This window comes from Petaurus breviceps, unplaced genomic scaffold (genome assembly GCF_028583685.1).
Source record: "Petaurus breviceps papuanus isolate PSGF00001 unplaced genomic scaffold, PetGlider_PUasm1.0 37, whole genome shotgun sequence".
Classification (NCBI taxonomy): domain Eukaryota; kingdom Metazoa; phylum Chordata; class Mammalia; order Diprotodontia; family Petauridae; genus Petaurus; species Petaurus breviceps.
The window spans coordinates 10959109-10977727 of NW_027186296.1; the positions used below are offsets into that span (position 1 = coordinate 10959109).

The window sequence follows — 18619 nt, forward strand, 5'->3', positions numbered from 1 at the left end:
ATCAGGAGATGGGTATCACGGTTCCTCATTAGACGGTGAGCTCCCCAAAAGCAGGGTTTGTCTTTTGACTCTTTTCATATCCCCAATGCTTACTTAGCACACTGTCTAACACATAGTAGGTGCTTCCTAATTATTATTGACTGGCTGACTAGTCCTCTGGAATCATGCTTGTTCATTGAATTGGTCAGAGTTCTTAGGTCTATCTTTAAAATGTTGTTATTGTACATAAATTGTCTCCCTGGTTCTTCTCACTTCATTCTGCATCAACTCATAGATTTGAAACCCTCAAAGACTTCCCTAAAATTATCCTTTTCACTGTTTCTTATGTACCTCATTTTTAGAAATATCAATTCATGAGGGAAGTAATATGGATCAAAGAAATGGACCATGGTAAAAATCACCCTATGTCCTAAACAATAAGATACAATTCTACCCCCTCTTCTCCCTATGAACATTCTCCTTCCCATTGGCCATATCATCTTCACTTTAATCTGTGGCTCCAAGAAACTGTAGCATGCACATCTCCCACACCCCAGTAAAACCATCTTGGCAGATGGGCTAAACCAAGCTGGGAGTAACCAACAGGCCTCAAACCTGTTGGGGGAGTTGGGGGATGTCTGCCTCAAGCATATGAAAACTTCCCCTGATAGAATGGGGGATGAGAACAATTTGTTCCAACAGCTATGAAGGCAACTATGGCAGGTATTGTGGAACACTTAAGAGTTTGGTCAGACATCAAAGGCACCAAAATCATCTATTGCATCCCAGACCATGCCAGGCATCTTGACTCTTGTCTCCTCACTGAACTTTGATGACTCAGGAAGAGAGTGAAGCTGATGACTGTTCAATCTGCCTCACTTAAATCCAATTCACACTGAGTCAAGACTTGACCCCATGATGACATTGGTCCTCTTCAAAACCAAAACAAAAGAGGAACAGCCCTAGTAACTCTGGGTCCATGTCCCCTCCACCTTTTTGGGTGCCTGCTACCTCTAGAAGTTCACATTTTTCACTTTCCCTGAGGCAGAATAGTGTCACTGAAGTCACCATGATCTCACAGAGAAGGTAGTTTCACAGTGCACCAATTTGGGGAGCAAAACTAAGTGGTCAGAAAAAGAACCAACAGAGCCTTCTATCTCTACACTGGGTCCTGCTTCTCCCTAGGTTAATATACACCCCTTCTTCTGGTACTGAGTGTCATGACTTTCCTCTGATGTGTGTGTCAGTCTTTTATTCATTTGTTCTTTCATGCATTCCCTCATTCACCATTCAAACATTTACTGAACATCTGTAGTCAAGACTCTGTAGGGAATAAAAAGAATGTGGAGGATTAGGGGTAAGAGGGATAGTATTGAGATTATCTAGTTCTACCCCTTCATTTTGCAGGTAAAGAAACTGAGTCCCCAGATGGAGAAAGGAATTTGCCAAATAAGGCACAGTTCTTGTTTTATTGGAACTTACAGTCTGATAGGAAAGATAAGATGTGTACCCAAAAAACTCTATATAATACAAAGTAGATAGTAAAACTTCAATAAAAGAGGTTAAAAGGGCCTTGAAATAGCATAAATTAATCATTGCCCCTCCCCCAATCCTACAAGACCAAATCATGTTATTCCATTGCTAGAAAACTTTTAATGGCTCCCCTTTTTCCCCCAGAATTGATTTATTTTTACTTTTCAATATTCATTTACAAAGATTTTGAGTACCAAATTTCCTCTCCATCTCTCCCCTACCCCCACCCCAAGATGGCAAGCATACTGATCACTCCTTCCCCAGTCTGCCCTCTCTTATATTCCCCCCCTCCCTTACCTCCTTCCCCCTTACTTTCTTGTAGGGCAAGATGGATTTCTATACCCCATTGCCTGTATATCTTATATCCCAGTTCCATGTAATGACATTTTTTTAACCTTTATTTTTAAAACTTTGAGTTCCAGATTCTCTCCCTTCTTCCCTCCTCACCCACCCTCACTGGGAAGACAAGCAATTCAATATAGGTTATACATGTGCTATGTATTTCCATGGTAATGGCTCCCCTTAAAAAAAAAAAACTTTTAATTACTTACCAAATGAAGTCCAAAATATTTATGCTAGCACTCAAGGTTCTGCAAGCTTTTTCAAACTTATCTTTTTGGTCTTACTCTTATCACTCTTTAATATACACTTCATACTCCAATTAAAAGAAACTAAGCTATTCCACAAATAAATCTGGTACTTTTCCTGCCTTCGTGCCTTTGCTCATGCTGTTCCCTCCACCTGAAATGCCCTTTTCTCTAGCTCTGTCAAAGCCCAGCTCAAAGGCTATACATTTCGAGAACTAGCCTGCTGCTCCGGTATCCTTCCTCCCAAACTATACAAATCCTTTGAATTCTCAAAATAGTTTTTACTTGGAGAACTGAGGCATAGAAATAAGAAAGTCTTTCCTTTATTTGCTTGTACATCCCTCTATCCCTTCTTCTCTATATCCTTCACACTTTTTATCAGTTGTTTCTGTCCAAATCTTTCTCAGTAACTCTTATTTCTGTCTCTGTGCATCGGTCCTTTTACTCTGTCTTTGTCACGTTCTGGTCCAGATAGTAGGATGGGTGTGTAGATATATGTGTGGGGCTGGGGGGATTCCAGAGGAAAGCAGCACAAAGAAAGAGAAAAGAAAGGGGTGGGGTGGGGAATCGGAAAGGAGGGAATCCCGATGACATCACTGCTAATTAGCATATGTGACTTCAGCTGGAGGTGGGGCTATTCCCCCAGGTGTCTAGGGGGAGTGGAGAGAGTGCGTGTGTTTGGGGGAGGGGGTTGGTATTTAAAGGGAAAAGCTGACCGAGCTGCTGAGTGAGAGAAAGATTTCAGAGAGCCAATACTGCTGCACACGCACAGAGATGCACGCGGACACGGACACAGATATGGACACGGATACGGACACTGCAGCCCTCTGTCCATCAGGCGGTGGGGCTTCTTCCCCAGTGATACCAACACCAGGTGAGGGGGGGGTTCATTTCTCAACCCTGATACAGACTGCAACCCTTCAGTCGGGGGGGGGGGGGGGGGGGGGGGGAGAGGAGCGGGGGTTGTAGGGTTTTATTTATTTATTTTTTGTGAGGTGGAGAGGAGGGGCTGATCAGAAATTAGGACTGGAGAAACGGAACCACAACAACCAAAAGGAAAATAGCCCCTCAGAACTAGATAGGAATTCCCAGCTAGGATTTGGGGTCTAAGGTCGGAAGTAGGGATGTTAGCAGCTCTCCATCTCGGATTTTGGAAACTGGGTAAAAGCCCCTACCATCTTAAATTAACCTCTGGTTCCTCTTTGCCCCACCTCACTCTCCAGCAGCACAGGTTAGGGGGCCAATGAGAGGGACAGAGAGGGAGAGAGAGGAGGCAGACTTGGGGGGGGGGGCAGAAAGAGGGAGAGGGAAAAAGAGGATGGAGAAGCCAGAACATATACCAGAGATACTGGGAGGGGGACAGCTCCGCTCCCAAGACCTGTTGTGAAGGCTTTTTCCAGGCTTCTGGAGCCCCGGACTGCCGCTGGTTATCGATCCGGGCTATTTCCAGCCTCTCCCCATCCCTCTTTGTTGTGTCTGAACCTCCTCTTGTTACACTGACCCATACCTTGTCACTCATAGACGCACAAAGGAGCACGGAGACGCACACTCACAGACTTCACATTGCGCTTCCACCCCTACGCAAACACTACATACGCTCCCACTCACAGGGACAGCTTGGGACACAGACAAATTCTCTTAAGCACACCCCACTTCTCCCTGTGCTTACCGAGGAGATAATAAGACAGAACAGTCCCTCTCACACAGATACACCCATGGGCATACTGATACCTGGACAAGAACATCCCCACATTCTCTGGAAACAGCTTCACTCTTCACAGTTCTCTCTGCTCAACCTACTTCTTCAGCCCCGGAGCCTGTCAAGCTGGAAAATACCCACTCTCTTCTTGCTTAGCAGCTGACTTGGGTATTAACAATAAAAGAATGATGGGTCATGGCTGGTACATCCACAAAGCAGAGCTGAATGAGGAAGTGACAGGGAAAGGGGATAGTTTTAGAGCTGTAGGCCAGGCCTAGGGTTCAGGCATGTGTCAAGTGTGAGTGGGTGTGTGAGAGCCTGTGAGTGTGCGCATGTGCTACCCCATACATATGTATCTTTTGTGATGGACCTTAGTGGGGGAAATCACATGAAGCAAATAAACTCTCCTTCTCAGATCATGCTGTTGTGTGTGTTTGGCATCCCAGGTCTCTGGGGGTGAGGGGCATAAGTATCAACTTCCCAAGCTGCCTCCAAGGCTGGTGCTGGTGTCCTCTGATCCTACCATCAGAGGCATGAAGAGTACAAAATCAAGATTCCGTTCTGCAGAGGGCATAAGAGATAGCCTGTTCAAAGTTGGCCTTCCTTCAGAGAGGAAGAGAAGCCCTGTGCATAACTGACCTCTCTTTGTCCCCCTGCAACAGATGCCACAGCACTGAACAAGAGAGACAAACTACTAGCAGGCTTGGAACGGACTGGGTTGTCCCCAATTGGGGGAGCTCCCCGCCGGAGAGGCAGCATGCCTGTGCCCTACAAACACCAGCTGAGACGGGCCCAGGCAGTGGATGAGTTGGACTGGCCACCCCAAGCCTTATCCTCTGGCTCCTCTGGCTCTCTGGGTTCAGGGGAGGCAACGCCAGCTGGGAAGGGTGGTGTCTTCAAGGTGATGCTTCTGGGTGAGAGCGGCGTGGGCAAAAGTGCCCTGGCAGGCACTTTTGGAGGGCTCCAAGATGACAATGCCCATGAGCCTGAGAATACAGGTATGGGGGTGGATCTTGTGTATAGGCCATAAAGACCAGGTGGTAGAGGAGAAGATAGTATTTGAGAACCCAAAGTGGAGGGGAAGATCTATGGCTTCTAGAGGGTTGTTCCTTAGGAAAAAGGAGTTCTTATAAAGATTGCATTAGTGGCTGGGGTCCCTGGGTTGGTTGTCTGAATGGGGCACTGACTAAAAGGACTCTATCCCCCTTTTTTTTTGTCCTGACAGAGGACACCTATGAAAGACATATCATAGTGGATAAAGAAGAGGTGACATTGGTGGTGTATGACATCTGGGAGCAGGTGAGATCCAGAACAGCCTTAAAAGCTGGGAGAAAGTAGAAAAGGTGAAGGGAGGCCATCTCATCATGAGAGATGCTGAGGGTTCAGGAATCAGGGCTAAGGCTCCTCAGAATTTCCCTAGGACTCTGGTCTTCTGTTCTCATCATTTTGGCTAAACAACAGGTGACAAGACCTCTTTGGAATGTCATAACTGATCCCTGCTCCTCTACTCTGACACAGCAGGATGATGGAATAAGAGTAAAATTGCTTCATGCAAGGTTAGCCTGGAAGAGCCCAAACTGTTAGCAGAAACTTAGAGCTCTGGGACAAAGAGGGGAGCTTACATAATAGCAAAATAGAATCAAGGTGACCATCACAATTTTTAACCAACAGTTTAGTCACTTTTTTAATAGGCCCCTGTAGCTTTCTTCTGTGGAAGCTTGATGGGGATTACACTCCCCCACAAGCCCACCAGTTCTACCACTTAGTACTTAGGCAAATATTTTCTCCACCTTGGGCCTATTTGCTTGTTATCAATTAGGGGATTGGAAGAGATGACCTCTAATGTCCCTTTTCTAGCCCTAACATTCAGTGATTGATTCTATATCACCTTCCTACAGGGAGAGGCAGGTAGCTGGCTCAGGGAACACTGCCTTCAGACTGGGGATGCCTTCCTCATTGTCTTCTCTGTCACTGACCGAAGAAGCTTCTCCAAAGTGCCTGAGACATTGCTTCGGCTTCGGGCTGGTCGTCCCCACCATGATCTTCCCATCATCCTAGTGGGCAACAAGAGTGATCTTGCTCGTTCCAGGGAAGTCTCACTAGAAGGTAAATATCCTGAATTTACTCTCTTCTTCCAAGCCCAAAAGACCTCAACCCCATTTCCCCTAAGAAGATTGTTTCCCACATCTGGCCCCCTTTTGTCTGAACCTAGTTGTACCTGAACCCTCACCTCCACTGCCACCTTTTCCCTGGGGCTTGGAACTCCTTTTCTTCTCAACAAGCTATGTACCTCCTGCCCAGTTATGTCTTCTTGGCCTCCCCAATGTCCTAGGTTCCATTTTCTCAGCCAATTCCCTTCTCCTTGCCCCTTTATACACACATATTCCTCCCTCCTCCAGTGTCCTTTGTCTCTTCCTCTCTATCTCAGTAATCATAAGCTCATAGATTTAGAGCTGGAAGGAAACTTAAAAGGTTAGCATGTCCAATGTGTCCAATACTCTTGTTTTACAGATGAGGAAACTGAGGCCCATAGTGATTTTTTTCCCCATAGTAATTTGCAAGGGTTATACAGCTAATAAAGATTTGAAGTAGGGTTTAAACTCGTTTTCCTGACATCAGGTTTAGTGCCCTATCACCTACATCAAGATAAGGCAGCTAGCTATGTGGTGAAGTGGGTGGAATGCTGGGCCTGGAGTTAAGATCTGAGTTCCACTCTAGCCTTGGACAGTTCCTAGCAGTATGATCTTGGGAGAGTCACTTAACCTTTGCTTGCCTCAGTGTCCTCAATTGTAAAATGGGGATAATAAGAGCACCGACTTCCCAGGGTTGTTGTGAGGAACAAATGAGATAATACTTATAAATACTGACACATAGCAGATGCTATATAAATGCTTGCTATTATCATGCCATCCCTTTTCTATTCTGTTATTATCAATAACCCTCTATCCCTGTCTCCCCATTCTTTCCCTTCTTCATAACCCCCTCTGGAAGTCCCCCTCTCTTATTTCATCAATCCTCGGCCATCCTGCTTCATTCTTTCCCTTCCCTTCAGTAAGCCACCTCTGACCCCTCCTCTCCTTTTTGATATCTCATTCCATCAATATCCCATCCCCTTCCCCCCTTCTATTCTCCTCGGCATGCTGAAATGTGATAGATTGTACAGACACCTGGGTTCAAATCCTCGGGCTTCCTCGCTTGGTAGCTGTGGGTGGCCATGATACATAGAACCTGTGGGAGAGGGACTGGAGAGTCCAAAGCCCCGGGAGGGAGAGAGACCATGAGGCTCGTTTTTTTTAAATTAAATTTATTTTTCCGATTAACAAAAATCCTCCCCCCTCCTCTCCCCTCCCCGCCACTTTCCCCTGGGCTTTGCAAGACGTGCATCAGACAAAAACCGGTGCTTGGGTGGGCGAGGGGGCAGGCGCTCGTGGCTTCCGACGGCGGGTAAAATGGGAGGGGGCGGGGCGCGGGGATCGCTGCACTCCCCGCCAACGCCGCAAGGTGGCCGCATCAGCGCCGGGGCTGGTGCCGAGCTCTGGGCGCCGCGGCCGTGCAGGCTCCGGGGATCCTCGTTACTAGCGAGATCCCCTCCAGGCCCCGCGGGCGCCCCTGTCCGGCCGGCGCTGAGCGGGCCTTGCCTCGTGTCCCCGCCGCAGAGGGCCGCCACCTGGCGGGGATGCTGAGCTGCAAGCACATCGAGACGTCAGCCGCGCTGCACCACAACACGCGGGAGCTGTTCGAGGGCGCCGTGCGCCAGATCCGCCTGCGCCGCAGCCGGGCCCGAGCGTCGGCCGCGGCCGAAGGAAACCCCGAGGGCCCCGACGGCGCCGCGCAGCCGCAGCCGCAGCCCCCGCCACCGCCCGCGCGCCGCGAGAGCCTCACCAAGAAGGCCAAGCGCTTCCTGGCCAACCTGGTGCCCCGCCACGCCAAGTTCTTTAAGCAGCGCTCCAAGTCGTGCCACGACCTCTCCGTGCTCTGAGGGAGATCCCGGCCCGGACCTTCGCCATGGTCACCGCGGTTGCCATGGTCACTTCCCCTCCCTGCGCCCTTCCCCTCGGTGTCCGTGGAGGAGACCCGTCTAGGAAACCAAACTCCCAGGATTCCTCGGGTCCGAGCAAGGCTGGGCTACATGGAGAGGTGGTCGCGTCGCCCGCAGCCTGGGGGTGGAGTACGGACATCTCCGACCTGGGCGCCTGCCCCTTTAAGGGCACCTTAAAGGCAAGGACACTGACACGTGGGCCAGGGGAGGGAAGGAGAAGGATTTGCTTGAGATTATTATTCCTGTTATTATTGTGATTAATATTTGGGGCCGTGCTTGACCGCGTTGTCCTTCCGAAGGCTCCTAGAAGCGAGGCTTGGAAGTGCTCAGTTGAGATTCTTCGCAGGATTTGACGCTTTTGTCCTCAGTACGGCTAAGTCTTCGAGAGATTCTTAAAGGCTGAAGATCCTCCTTGAGACTTTTTCTCGTTACATTTCAGCCTCCCCCCAGCCCCTTCAGTTGCACTTGGTCCACCTCTCCTTTAAGAGGTTCTTACAGGCAAAGACATGCTATTTTTCGACTTCCTTTCAGGATTTTCTGATTTGCCTGCTGCACCTGGGCACCAACCTTTTAAGATTCTTAAAGGTAAGGACTGGCAGCATACCTGCCTGCAGGCTCCCGTGTTTCTTAAACCAGGTGCTGTCCCCTGGCCTTTGCGCCCCGGTGGCACCAGCCAGGGCGCACCGCCCCATTTGAAATAAAGAAGCGTTTTTCTACGACCCCAGATGGCCCATGCCTCTCTGGGCCTCCACAGGGCCGGCGTCGGGGTGGAGTGGTTGCTGTGGGGGCCCCATTGGCTAGCAGTAAGATCCCATCCGGCCTTAGATTGTGTGACCTCGGGTCATTGTCCTCTTTTTACAGATGAGCAGTCTGGAGCTCAGAAAGGTCAAGTGATTAGATCACGTAGTAAATGCAAGCGTTGGGGCAGACCCCCCCTTAACCCTCAAGGCTTCCAGGGCTCCTTCTGCCATATCTGAACTGGTAGGAAGCAGGGTGGTGTGGGTCAGGCTCATAAGGTTGTGGGATTTACTTCGGAATCCCATACCTGCTTAAAAAATGTTAACTAATTTTATCCGCAAAACTTTGCCATAGGAGCCAAGTGCTACTGTTTTACAGCTCAGGCAAACAGAGGTTAATTCACGGCTAATAAGCATGGAATCCATATTTGAACTCAGGTCTTTGAGACTTCCAGGTGTAAAGCTTTATCCCGTGGACCACCTGAGGTCACTAAAACAGAGAAAGGTATAGTTACTGTCCCAAAGGTGCCCAGCTAGTAAATAGTGCAGCTACTAGTAAGTTTCAGTGGAAATAGGGATATATTTGAAGGCAGAGGGCATTGGTTCAAATTCAGGCTCTGCTAAAGTTCCTTCCAAAGATCCTGTGAACCAGGCCTTCAACTGTTGCAGATGAGAATGGTGGACTTGGAGTTAGCAACACCTGGGTTTGATTCTAGCCTCAGTCACTTCCCAGGTGTGGGACCCTGGGCAGATTGGTCAACCTCACTGCTCCTCAGTTTCCTCATCTTTAAAATGAGGAGGTTGGACTTGATGACCACTGAAGCCTCTTCCTCCTCCAAGTCTATGATTCCATTATTCCTAGTCCATTCCTCTTCACTACATCACCAGTCCTTCCAGCCCAGACACAGGGTACAAAGCCAAGAACAGGCCTGGCTTTGCCAAGTCCATGGTAGGATGTGTTACCCTAAAGTCAGTCTGAGCAGATTCTCAACCCCTAGGCAATTTCTAAGGATTCAGGTGACTTCCTGCCTCTACCCCTGCCTCCAACAGAAAAATGTAAAAAAAAAAAATCATTTAATCCCTTGGCCACTGTGTCAGTGTTTGATGACCCTTTGTGAGCAATCTGACTCTTTCACAAAGGGCCTGAACTCAGAGATAATAGATGTTCAATATCACAACATTGGTTTAATATCAAATTCCCCAGGAATATCTCCCACCCCCATTTCTTCTCTTCCACAGCCTTTCAAAATTCTTAGAAGGGCCTTCCATGCTCAGCCTGGCCTCTGACAGGGGGTAGAAGAGTAGAATAGGACTTGTGTGCCCTCTCTGCTGCAGAGCAGCCCCATCACCTGCAGAGAAAGTGGAGCTGTCAGTGCCTACCCTGGGGACGCCCACGGCTGCTCCTGCCTCTGCCATGCACCTGAACAAAAGCCGCAGTTCCCCCTCATATTCCACCCCCACTCCCAAGTCAACCCTCCCCTCCACACATACACACACACTTAGAGCTATCAGCTCCTGGTTCAGCTCCCCTAGGCAGAGCCTCTACCACTCACCCTGAGACACATGATCAGCCTCCTGAGGTATGAAAGGGCTAGAGAGATGTCCCAGATGTCCCTGGGAATGAGGAGGATCAAGGACAATGAAGGGACTGTGGGTGATCAGGTGTTCACCACTTAAGGCTCCATTCCAGGAGAGATGTGTTTAAAGGATCCTACTCAAGGTTGAAAAAATGGCAGAAATGGCCAGTGTTTAGCAAGAAGGTTGACAGTGGGTGAGTGGTTGAGATGGGGTGAAGGGAGGCACCTCAGGGCAAGGTTTACTGCCCAGCTTTGGTGCAGGACCAGATGCCCTCTGTATGAGTACTAGCTCCAGTCCTGATGGAAAGGCAGTACTCTGCAGAATCTTACCATTGTGGGTGATGATGACTATGATGACCCTCTGCAGCAAGAGCCATCCCCTCCTCCCTATGAAGACTCCCCACCCTTCCAGTCCCATCAGCCTAGCCCATCTGTGTGTTCTCTCCAGACGCCTACAGGGAACAGCTCAGAACATACAGAGCTGATACCAGACTCCCTGCCAGACCTGGACGGGAGTGAGCAAGGCTGGGGGGCTGGGGTCCTCTCCCCAGGCCAAGCCCCCTGTCTCTTCAGCCAGCTTTGCTAGCCCAAGCTTGGGTGCAAAGAACATCCAAGTCCTGGGCTTCTGTATCCAACATACCTCATCTACATTTGATACCTCCTCTGGGGCCTCCATGGCTGCTTTCTGGCCACTCTCCTCCCCTCCTTCCCTCCACCCCGAGGCAGGCACTACCAGCTGCACCCCACTTTTCCTCCTCCTCTCCTGGACACAGAAGAGCTGCATTTTCCTCCCAGGGCTGACTGGATAACTACATGAAGTAAGCATCCATTTGTCCTACTTTGGAGTTCTCATTTTGCCCCTTTGTCTAAACCTCCCTTGGCTGTCTCATCTAGTCTTCTACCTTTAGACACTACTGTACCTACCCCAGTTGGAATAAATGAGGAGCCTTCTCTTTTGAAAAGGTTCCAGGGTTAGTGAAGCAGACTTAAGAATCATTCTGTTGAACCCCAGACATGTTGGAGGGGGGAAGAGTTGGTGGTTTTAAAAATTCAATTCAGTTCAACATTTATTAAGTGCTTATTATGCTTAATACTATGGCAAGTCCTAGGGATACAAATATAAATAGGATATCCACAGGGGCCTTACACCCTACACTAGTAGAGTGAAACAAAATGTACATAGATAAAAATACAATACAGTGGAATGTAATGGAAGCCAAGGAGAAATCCAGGCAAAGCACGCTATGAAAGTGTGAGGATCAAGAGAAGGATTTCAGGCTTCATCAGGGAGGTAATACCTGAACTGGGGCTTTGGACAGGCATTGGCAAGGAGGCACACCACCTGTAGAGTATGGGCAAGGACACCAACGCACCAAAATGCTGTAAGATCAGAGAACCATCCAGGGCAGCTGGAGTGTAGAATGAAAGAAGGAGGGTCATGGAAAGACATAAGACTGAGTGGAGGGCTTCAAATTATATTTTATGCTATAGGCAATAAGGAGCCGCTGAAAGCTTTGAGCTGGTCAATGACAGGGTGCTGTAAGTGAAGGTAGAAGGCCCATTAAAAGGCTGTTAAATCGAGGCTGGAGCTGATGCGGGCCGGAACTAGACCAGTAGCAGTGTGAGTAGAGAGGAAGCAAAGAATGGGAGAGATTGTGGGGATGGAATTCATAGGATTGAGCAACTCATTAGATTGTGGGATTGAGGGACTGGAAATAATCATAGCTAGCACTTACAGAATGCTTTAAGATTTGGAAAGCACTTATTACAAATATTATCTCATTTGGCCCTTACCCTGAGATGTAAGTGCTGTTATTGGCCCCATTTTACATACAGATGAGGAAGCTGAGACAGACAGGTTAAGTGACTTGCCCAGGCTCACAAAGCTAGTAAGTGTCTGAGATAAGATTTGAACTCAAATTTTCCTGTGTTCTATTCCCTCTGCCACCAAACTGCCACTAAAGAATCAAATGTGATTTTAAGGTTGGAGTAGTACTGTTAGAGAGAATAAGCTCTTTATTTCAGCCTGAATTTCTTTTTAACTTTCAAGTGCAGGAGGATGTCTTAATTCCTTTTTATTGCTCTTCTCTTTTCCCAGTTAAGTAACCTCAGTTCTTTCACCATTCTTCTGGGTTCAGTCATTTGGATATTTACTGAGTGTCTGTTACGGGCCTAGCTCCATTCTAGGTGAATATGGGGACACAGATAAAGTATATAAGTCAGGGTCCCTGCCCTCAAAGAGCTTATAATCTTAAATAAGTTTATAATTGGGGAGACAAGGAAAAAACAGAAAACAAGTGAAAATGGAACACAGTATGCAACTAAATACTAACTCCTATCATGTAGACTATACATAATAGCTGTAGGACTTTGAAAGAAGGAGATCACTGAAGACTAGAATAGTTTGAGAAGGCTTCATGGGGGAAGTGGGAATTGATATGCATGAAGGATATAGTAGATTGGAGGGAAGGAAAGAGCATTCCAGGGAGGCCCTGAATGAAGGCAGCAAGAATGAACTGTGTATCTATGGCATAATGAAGACACTACCCTGAAGAAAGGGGCATAGGCCCCAGAGGGCCTCAGAGGAGCCAGGCACAGGAATTGCCTGGGTGATTCCCTGTGAGATCTTCTCCAAAGTTCTCATTTCATTTCTGCTGAGGTTCTAACAAGTTTAAAGAAAGATGCCTTCAGTGCTGACTGAATAGTCCAGGCCCAGCCCAGCTATTTATATAGCCGGGGACCCTGCTTACATTCCTAGCAGTAGGTAGAGCTTTAGAATGACAGGATTAAAAGGGACCTTAGGGGGTCATCCAACACAGTGGTTCCCAAAGTGTGGTTTGGGTATCCCAAGGGGTCCCCAACAACCTTTAAGGGCATCTGAAAGGGCAAAACTTTTAATAATGACACTAAGACATTTTGATTTCTAATATAGTTTTTATTGATAGATATCACACACGTAAATAAAAAGCTGTTTTGGGGGGGATCCTCAATGATTTTTAAGAATATAAAGGGGTCCTGAGATAAAAAAAAGTTTGAGAACCACTAGCCTAGTCCAACCTCTATTCATTGCAAGACTCTGCCTCCCCCCTGCCCACCAGTGACATAATCCAACTTCACTAATAGTTAATGGTAGAGCTCCTGACTTGGAGTCTAGGAACCTTTCCACTGAACCACATTTGGTTCCCAATACATCATATACACATACACACTCGGTCTGGGGGGAGCTGGCATGCATACCACTGAGTAGAGAACCATCAAGACTAACTTGGGGAGTGGTCCCAAGAAACAGGTAACAAGATTAGTTCTGAGTGGTCTCCAGCATGCTAACAAGCAAATCAATATAACCATTTGGGGAAAGGACATATCAGTCAATTATTACTCTGTGACTCCACTGAATGTCCCACTGACTTCCCTGCCTGCAACATTCCTTCTTGGTCACCAGTCCCCCAAAATATGTGCTGTCTTCACCTATTAGAATATAAGATCCTTAAAGGGAAAGGCTAGCTTGCTTTTTGGCATGTTTCCCTAGTACTTGGTATAGTGCCTGGCACACAGTAAATGCTTAGTAATTTTTTTTCCATTTTTATTCATTCAAGGGAAGCACAAAAACAGAAACATGAAGCTATGCAGAACAGGGTCAGACAAACCATCTCTGATGTAGGAGTAAGAGGGAGAACTGTTTGGTGCCATTGAACAGAGCAGGGTGCCCAGGTAAAAACACTAAGAGTGAAAATAAAATAATCACAATCTACAGTAGGCCAGAGTTGGTTGGTGCTGAGTGTGGGTCTATCCCTGAGTTTATCCCAGACCTACAAGCAGATCCCAATAAAAGGATTAAGAAATTATGTGTAGAGAATACTGTCCCCTCCCCCCCCCCAGAGGAGCCTGGGTAAGGGATTCATCTGAACTCTATACAAAACCTTAGGTCTGAGGTAGAAGTAGAGAAAGAAGAGATATGGGGGCCTGGTCCCATCATCGGCACAAGAAGACCTTTTAAAGTACAAGAACAGTTACACTATCTTAGAATGGGAAGTGGGGTTGAGAGGAAGAGGATGATGCTGGCTGAAGAAACCCCAGAGAGTTTGGTGAGAACCAACACTGTCATCTGGTGTGGGTGATCACTGGCATCCCTCCTACTAACTCTGATACCCCTCCTTATGCTCCTGGAATGTCACTGCAACTGGTTCCTTGCCTTGTGATTTTACTCCAAACAGATCCTATACACGAACTAGCCACTGTTCAGAACCAAGTTCAGGGTTAACCCTGGGGGAGAGAAAGAAAACTTCCAGTTTCATGATAATCTGTTACTTCCCCTTCCAGGAAACCTCATTTATGGAGCTTACTTTGTTAAAGATAGAACTTGCTACATAGAGACCCAAATCAGAAACCATCTCCTACACATTAGCCCCAGGTCAGCACAGTGGTGACTGGCATTCACCTTGGGGTGTCCTTGGCTCCCCAGATGATCTGGTCATATTGGCACACAACCGGAATAAAAGGGGGGGGGAGGGGTAAAAGGTTAAACTGTCTGTTTTTGTTCAGATTCATTCTTACCTATGAAATTTCACCTGCAGGGAAGAGGGAAGCAGAGGCCGAGTCACTGTCAGGAGAGAGCTGCCAGTGACAGGTGGAAAGGAATAAGTAAGTGGATTGACAAGGGTGAGGAGAGGAGGAAGAGAGGACAAAACAGATTTCTGAGACCTCAGTAGATAGAGGATCCAAGAGAGAACTAGGCCCAGTTGGAGAAAGTTTGATTATCCAGCATCATCAGTTGTCAGAGTAGGAGCTTCACCAGCTACTTTGTCCAGTAGTTGGAAGCTACCTGACCAAAGCAGATGCCCACTTAAAGAAACTTACTATCAATTAGAGCTCTCTGAAAAATGAATAGCCTTGAAAGGTAGTGAGCTCTCCCTCACTAAAGATCTTCAAGAGGAGGCTAGATAACTAGTGAGGGGTGTTGTAGAGGGACATTACTGATCAGGTACAGGCTAGACTTGCTGACCTCTGAGATTCTGTGATTTTCTGGTGATTCTCTAGGCTTAGGGCTAGGAGGAAGACTGGTTGGATGAAATTTGTTCTTCCAAGAATTAGGCTGGTTGTATGTAACCCAGGGGTCAACATAGAAGCAGGTTAAAAAAATCTTATATACATTTGCTCTAGGATCACTTACTCCTCTCTCCCTCTTAATAGAAGTTGGAGAAGTAAGGAGGGAAGTAAAGCCAGGAGGCATTCTGGGAGATGACATCAAGCTCCTTTGTGGAGGACCGCCCCCCCCCCCCCCATGCCTTTCCCCCAGGGGACTTCACTCACAATGAGCAAGCTGACTCTTCCCATTTTGCAAGTTTGATGGATGATTTGTTTACAAAAGCTTCTCAGATATTGACTTAGCCTGACAGGTTTCTGATTTCCAAGGTCACCCTTCCTTCTTTTAGAGATGGGCACTCTCCTGGCACCTTTTCAGGCTTTGGGCACCTCCTCCATTCATTTACCCCATGTACTCAGAAATAACTGCTAATGGCTCTCCAGTAACTTCAGCCAATTCCTTAAGGGCCCTTGAGAGTGGGTCATCAGGGCCAACTGACAGAACACATTCAGCTTTTAAAAATGATCTTTGACCAGCTTCCTCCTTCCCTCTCCTAGCACAGGATCTGAGGAAGCTAAAGGGTCTGCTGTCACCTTATCCTCACAAAGTCCCGTCACCAGAGACACACTATGAGATCAGGTTAGCTTCTGGGCACCAGGGCACAGGAGTGCTGGGAGGCTTGGGCTTGACTGGCTTGTCTAACTAAGGAACAAATATGACATACAAGCCTCACAAAGCCTCTCAGCCCAGGATCCCTTTTCTGGGTCCAGCTCATCATTGTTGACTTCACCTGGTTGCTATGGGAACATCAGTCTCTGGTGGATGGTGAGCAGTACTTTGCAGGCAAGAAGTACTGCAGGCAACCATGGTAACACCAAAAAAGGCAGAGCCTTATCCTTTCTCCCCCCTGGAGGAGTGAGGGGGAATGGATGAGGTTGGTGGGAAACAAAGTGGAGGTGGCAGCTCAGGAGCCTTAGCTCCCTGGGAGGCTTGGTTCAGGTTTTTAACAGGACCAGCAACCTTCAATAATTCTAACACAACAACAGTAACAATAATCTGATGTTTATATAACATATGAAGGTTTGCAAACTGCTTTATGGGCATTATCTCATTAAGGTCTTCCAATGACCCTGTGAAGCAGATTCTACTTATCCCCATTTTGTGTATGAAGAAATGGAGGTTCAGAGAAGTTAAATGACTTGCCCAGAGTCATGTAACTATTAATTGTTCAAATTTTTTTCTGCTATTTGGCCCAAAATACAGGGCTCTTTAAAAAAAAAATCAAATAAAAAACTTGTATTGTCCCCTTCCTTGTAACAAAGTACAGCTATGCAAAACAAAATGACCCATTGACCAAGTCTAACAGCATATGTTTCATTCTGCATATGAGGTATATCTGTTTGGTTGGCTTGGTTGCTCATTTCATCGATTTGAGATCGAGATCTGATGTCTTAGAATTGTTTTCCTTGACTTTATTGTGATCATTGTGTATATTTTCTATTGGTTTTGCATCAATTCATACAATCCTTCCCAAGCTTTTCTAAATTCTTCATACATTTGTGGTTTTTTACAATGCAATTATGTCTCATTGCATTCATATACCACAATTTACTTGGCCATGCCCTGAAACAGTAGGCACCCATTCTGTTTCTATTTTTTGCTAGCACATGGGTTCCAACATTTTTTTCTCATTGCATTCTCTCTCTACTATACTATACTGCCTCTTAAGAAGGGAAAAAATAGGGGCAGCCAGGTGGCTCAGTGAGTAAGAGCGCCAGCCCCGGAGTCAGGAGACTCAGGATCGGTTCCGGCCTCAGATATTTAGCACCCACACAAAATAACTGACCGTGTAACCTTGAGCAAGTTACTCAACCCCAGTTGCTTTAAAAAGAAGGGAAAAAATAACTGAAATTTCTCCCAGCAACCCAAGGCAGTTGCTGAATAGGAATACCTCCTATTTGTCTAATGTTCCAGACTAAGACGGTAGTCATCACACCTCCTTCTTCTCACCATAATCTGACTTATCCTGGCATTTAACATTTTGTCCCCCAGTCCTTACTAGACTTGTCCCAAGAGGAGCTATTACCTCATTTTTGACCAAGCCTATTATTCTTTCTTCATTTCCTGGTCTAAGATTGAAAGATAATAGCCTAAGTTTCTGCTTAGGCCCACAGGTCCTTTTGTAAATTTATCACCTCCCCTTTCCCCCCAAAAAAAATTCGGCTGAGGAACTGTCTGTGAACTCCTTGAGGACAGGGACTAAACCACAGAAGCCAGAGCCTTTCATAGAATTTAAAGTTGAAAAAGATCTTAGGGGTAATGTCAGCCAACCCCCTTATTTTCTATAAGCCAAAGCTCAAAAGTAAAATGTTTTGCCAAAAGTCACACTACTGCTAAGGCTCTACAGGCCTATCAAATGTCAGAGCCAAACCCAAGGACTTTTAGTTGACTGAGGCAAATTCTATAGCCTTGGTAACCCCAGTTATGCTAAGTAAATCCTTTTATGTGCATTTATTTTTTTTTTTTTAAAGCAATCGGGGTTAAGTAACTTGCTCAAGGTTACACAGCCAGCCATTTCTGGGTGTGGTGCCAAGTATCAGAGACTGGATTTGATCCCAGGTCATCCCGACTCTGGGGCCAGTGCTCTTACTCACTGAGCCACCTGGCCACCCCATATGCATTTCTGACATTAGCTTTCTTGATTATTTCTGAAATTGTACTTTTCTTTTTAAAGATCCTTCCTTCAATTTAAGATAAGCTGAGATGGTAAGGGATGGGAGCAGGATACTGGGTCCTGTAGGACCTTAAGATGACAACATTTTAACAAGGTCTCTAGACCTCTAGAGAACAGGTTTAGGGCAAGTCCCCCATCCCTAATGTAATAGTCTTAAAAGCTAGGGCTTAATGCAAGGAAAATAACAGGAGCCTAGGTGTGGGAGGACTTGTGTTTAAGCCTCAACTCTGCCCTTTATCATGTAAGTAGAGAAGGATCAAGGGCTTATATGGCAACAGCAGTATTAGGCAAAGGTGGGAATGGAGTTTGGTAGTATGTCTTAGGTCTTACTGTCCCCTGGTCAGTTCTAGATGGCATAGTTTGGGAAGGTCATCAATAAGCTAGAGAGTTGCCAGAGGAGGGCAACAGGAATAGGTTTGGGTTTTTTTTTTTTTGGAGGGCAATTGGGGTTAAGTAACTTGCCCAAAGTTACACAGCTATTTCTGTGTGTGTGTGGGTGTTAAGTGTCTGAGGCCAAAACTGAACTCAGGGTCCTCCAGACTCCGGGTGCTTTTCTCACTGCTCCACCCAGCCGCCCCAGGGCAACAAGGATAGTAAAGGGCTTTGCCATGTATGGTTATGTTTAAGGAAACTTAAGATGTTTAGCCTAGA

At 46.8% G+C, this 18619-nt stretch overlaps 1 protein-coding gene across 1 annotated transcript; it reads left to right on the forward strand.

Annotated features, from left to right (window-relative positions):
• The first annotated feature begins 2711 nt into the window (after positions 1 to 2711).
• Positions 2712 to 8561, forward strand: REM2 (RRAD and GEM like GTPase 2). The gene is made up of 5 exons (XM_069097801.1): positions 2712 to 2973; positions 4461 to 4796; positions 5024 to 5097; positions 5697 to 5904; positions 7455 to 8561. The coding sequence occupies exons 1-5, from the start codon at positions 2874 to 2876 to the stop codon at positions 7775 to 7777; spliced, it is 1041 nt and encodes a 346-aa protein (XP_068953902.1). The 5' UTR covers positions 2712 to 2873; the 3' UTR covers positions 7778 to 8561.
• Positions 8562 to 18619: the final 10058 nt, after the last annotated feature.

What these genes read in the sequence shown, in the direction of transcription:
- REM2 (XM_069097801.1), top strand. Translation starts at nt 2,874, where the DNA reads ATGCACGCGGACACGGACACAGATATGGACACGGATACGGACACTGCA. An exon ending in CCATGAGCCTGAGAATACAG is followed by an intron (nt 4,797 to 5,023) that starts GTATGGGGGTGG and finishes TTGTCCTGACAG; the next exon opens with AGGACACCTATGAAAGACAT. An exon ending in CAGGGAAGTCTCACTAGAAG is followed by an intron (nt 5,905 to 7,454) that starts GTAAATATCCTG and finishes TCCCCGCCGCAG; the next exon opens with AGGGCCGCCACCTGGCGGGG.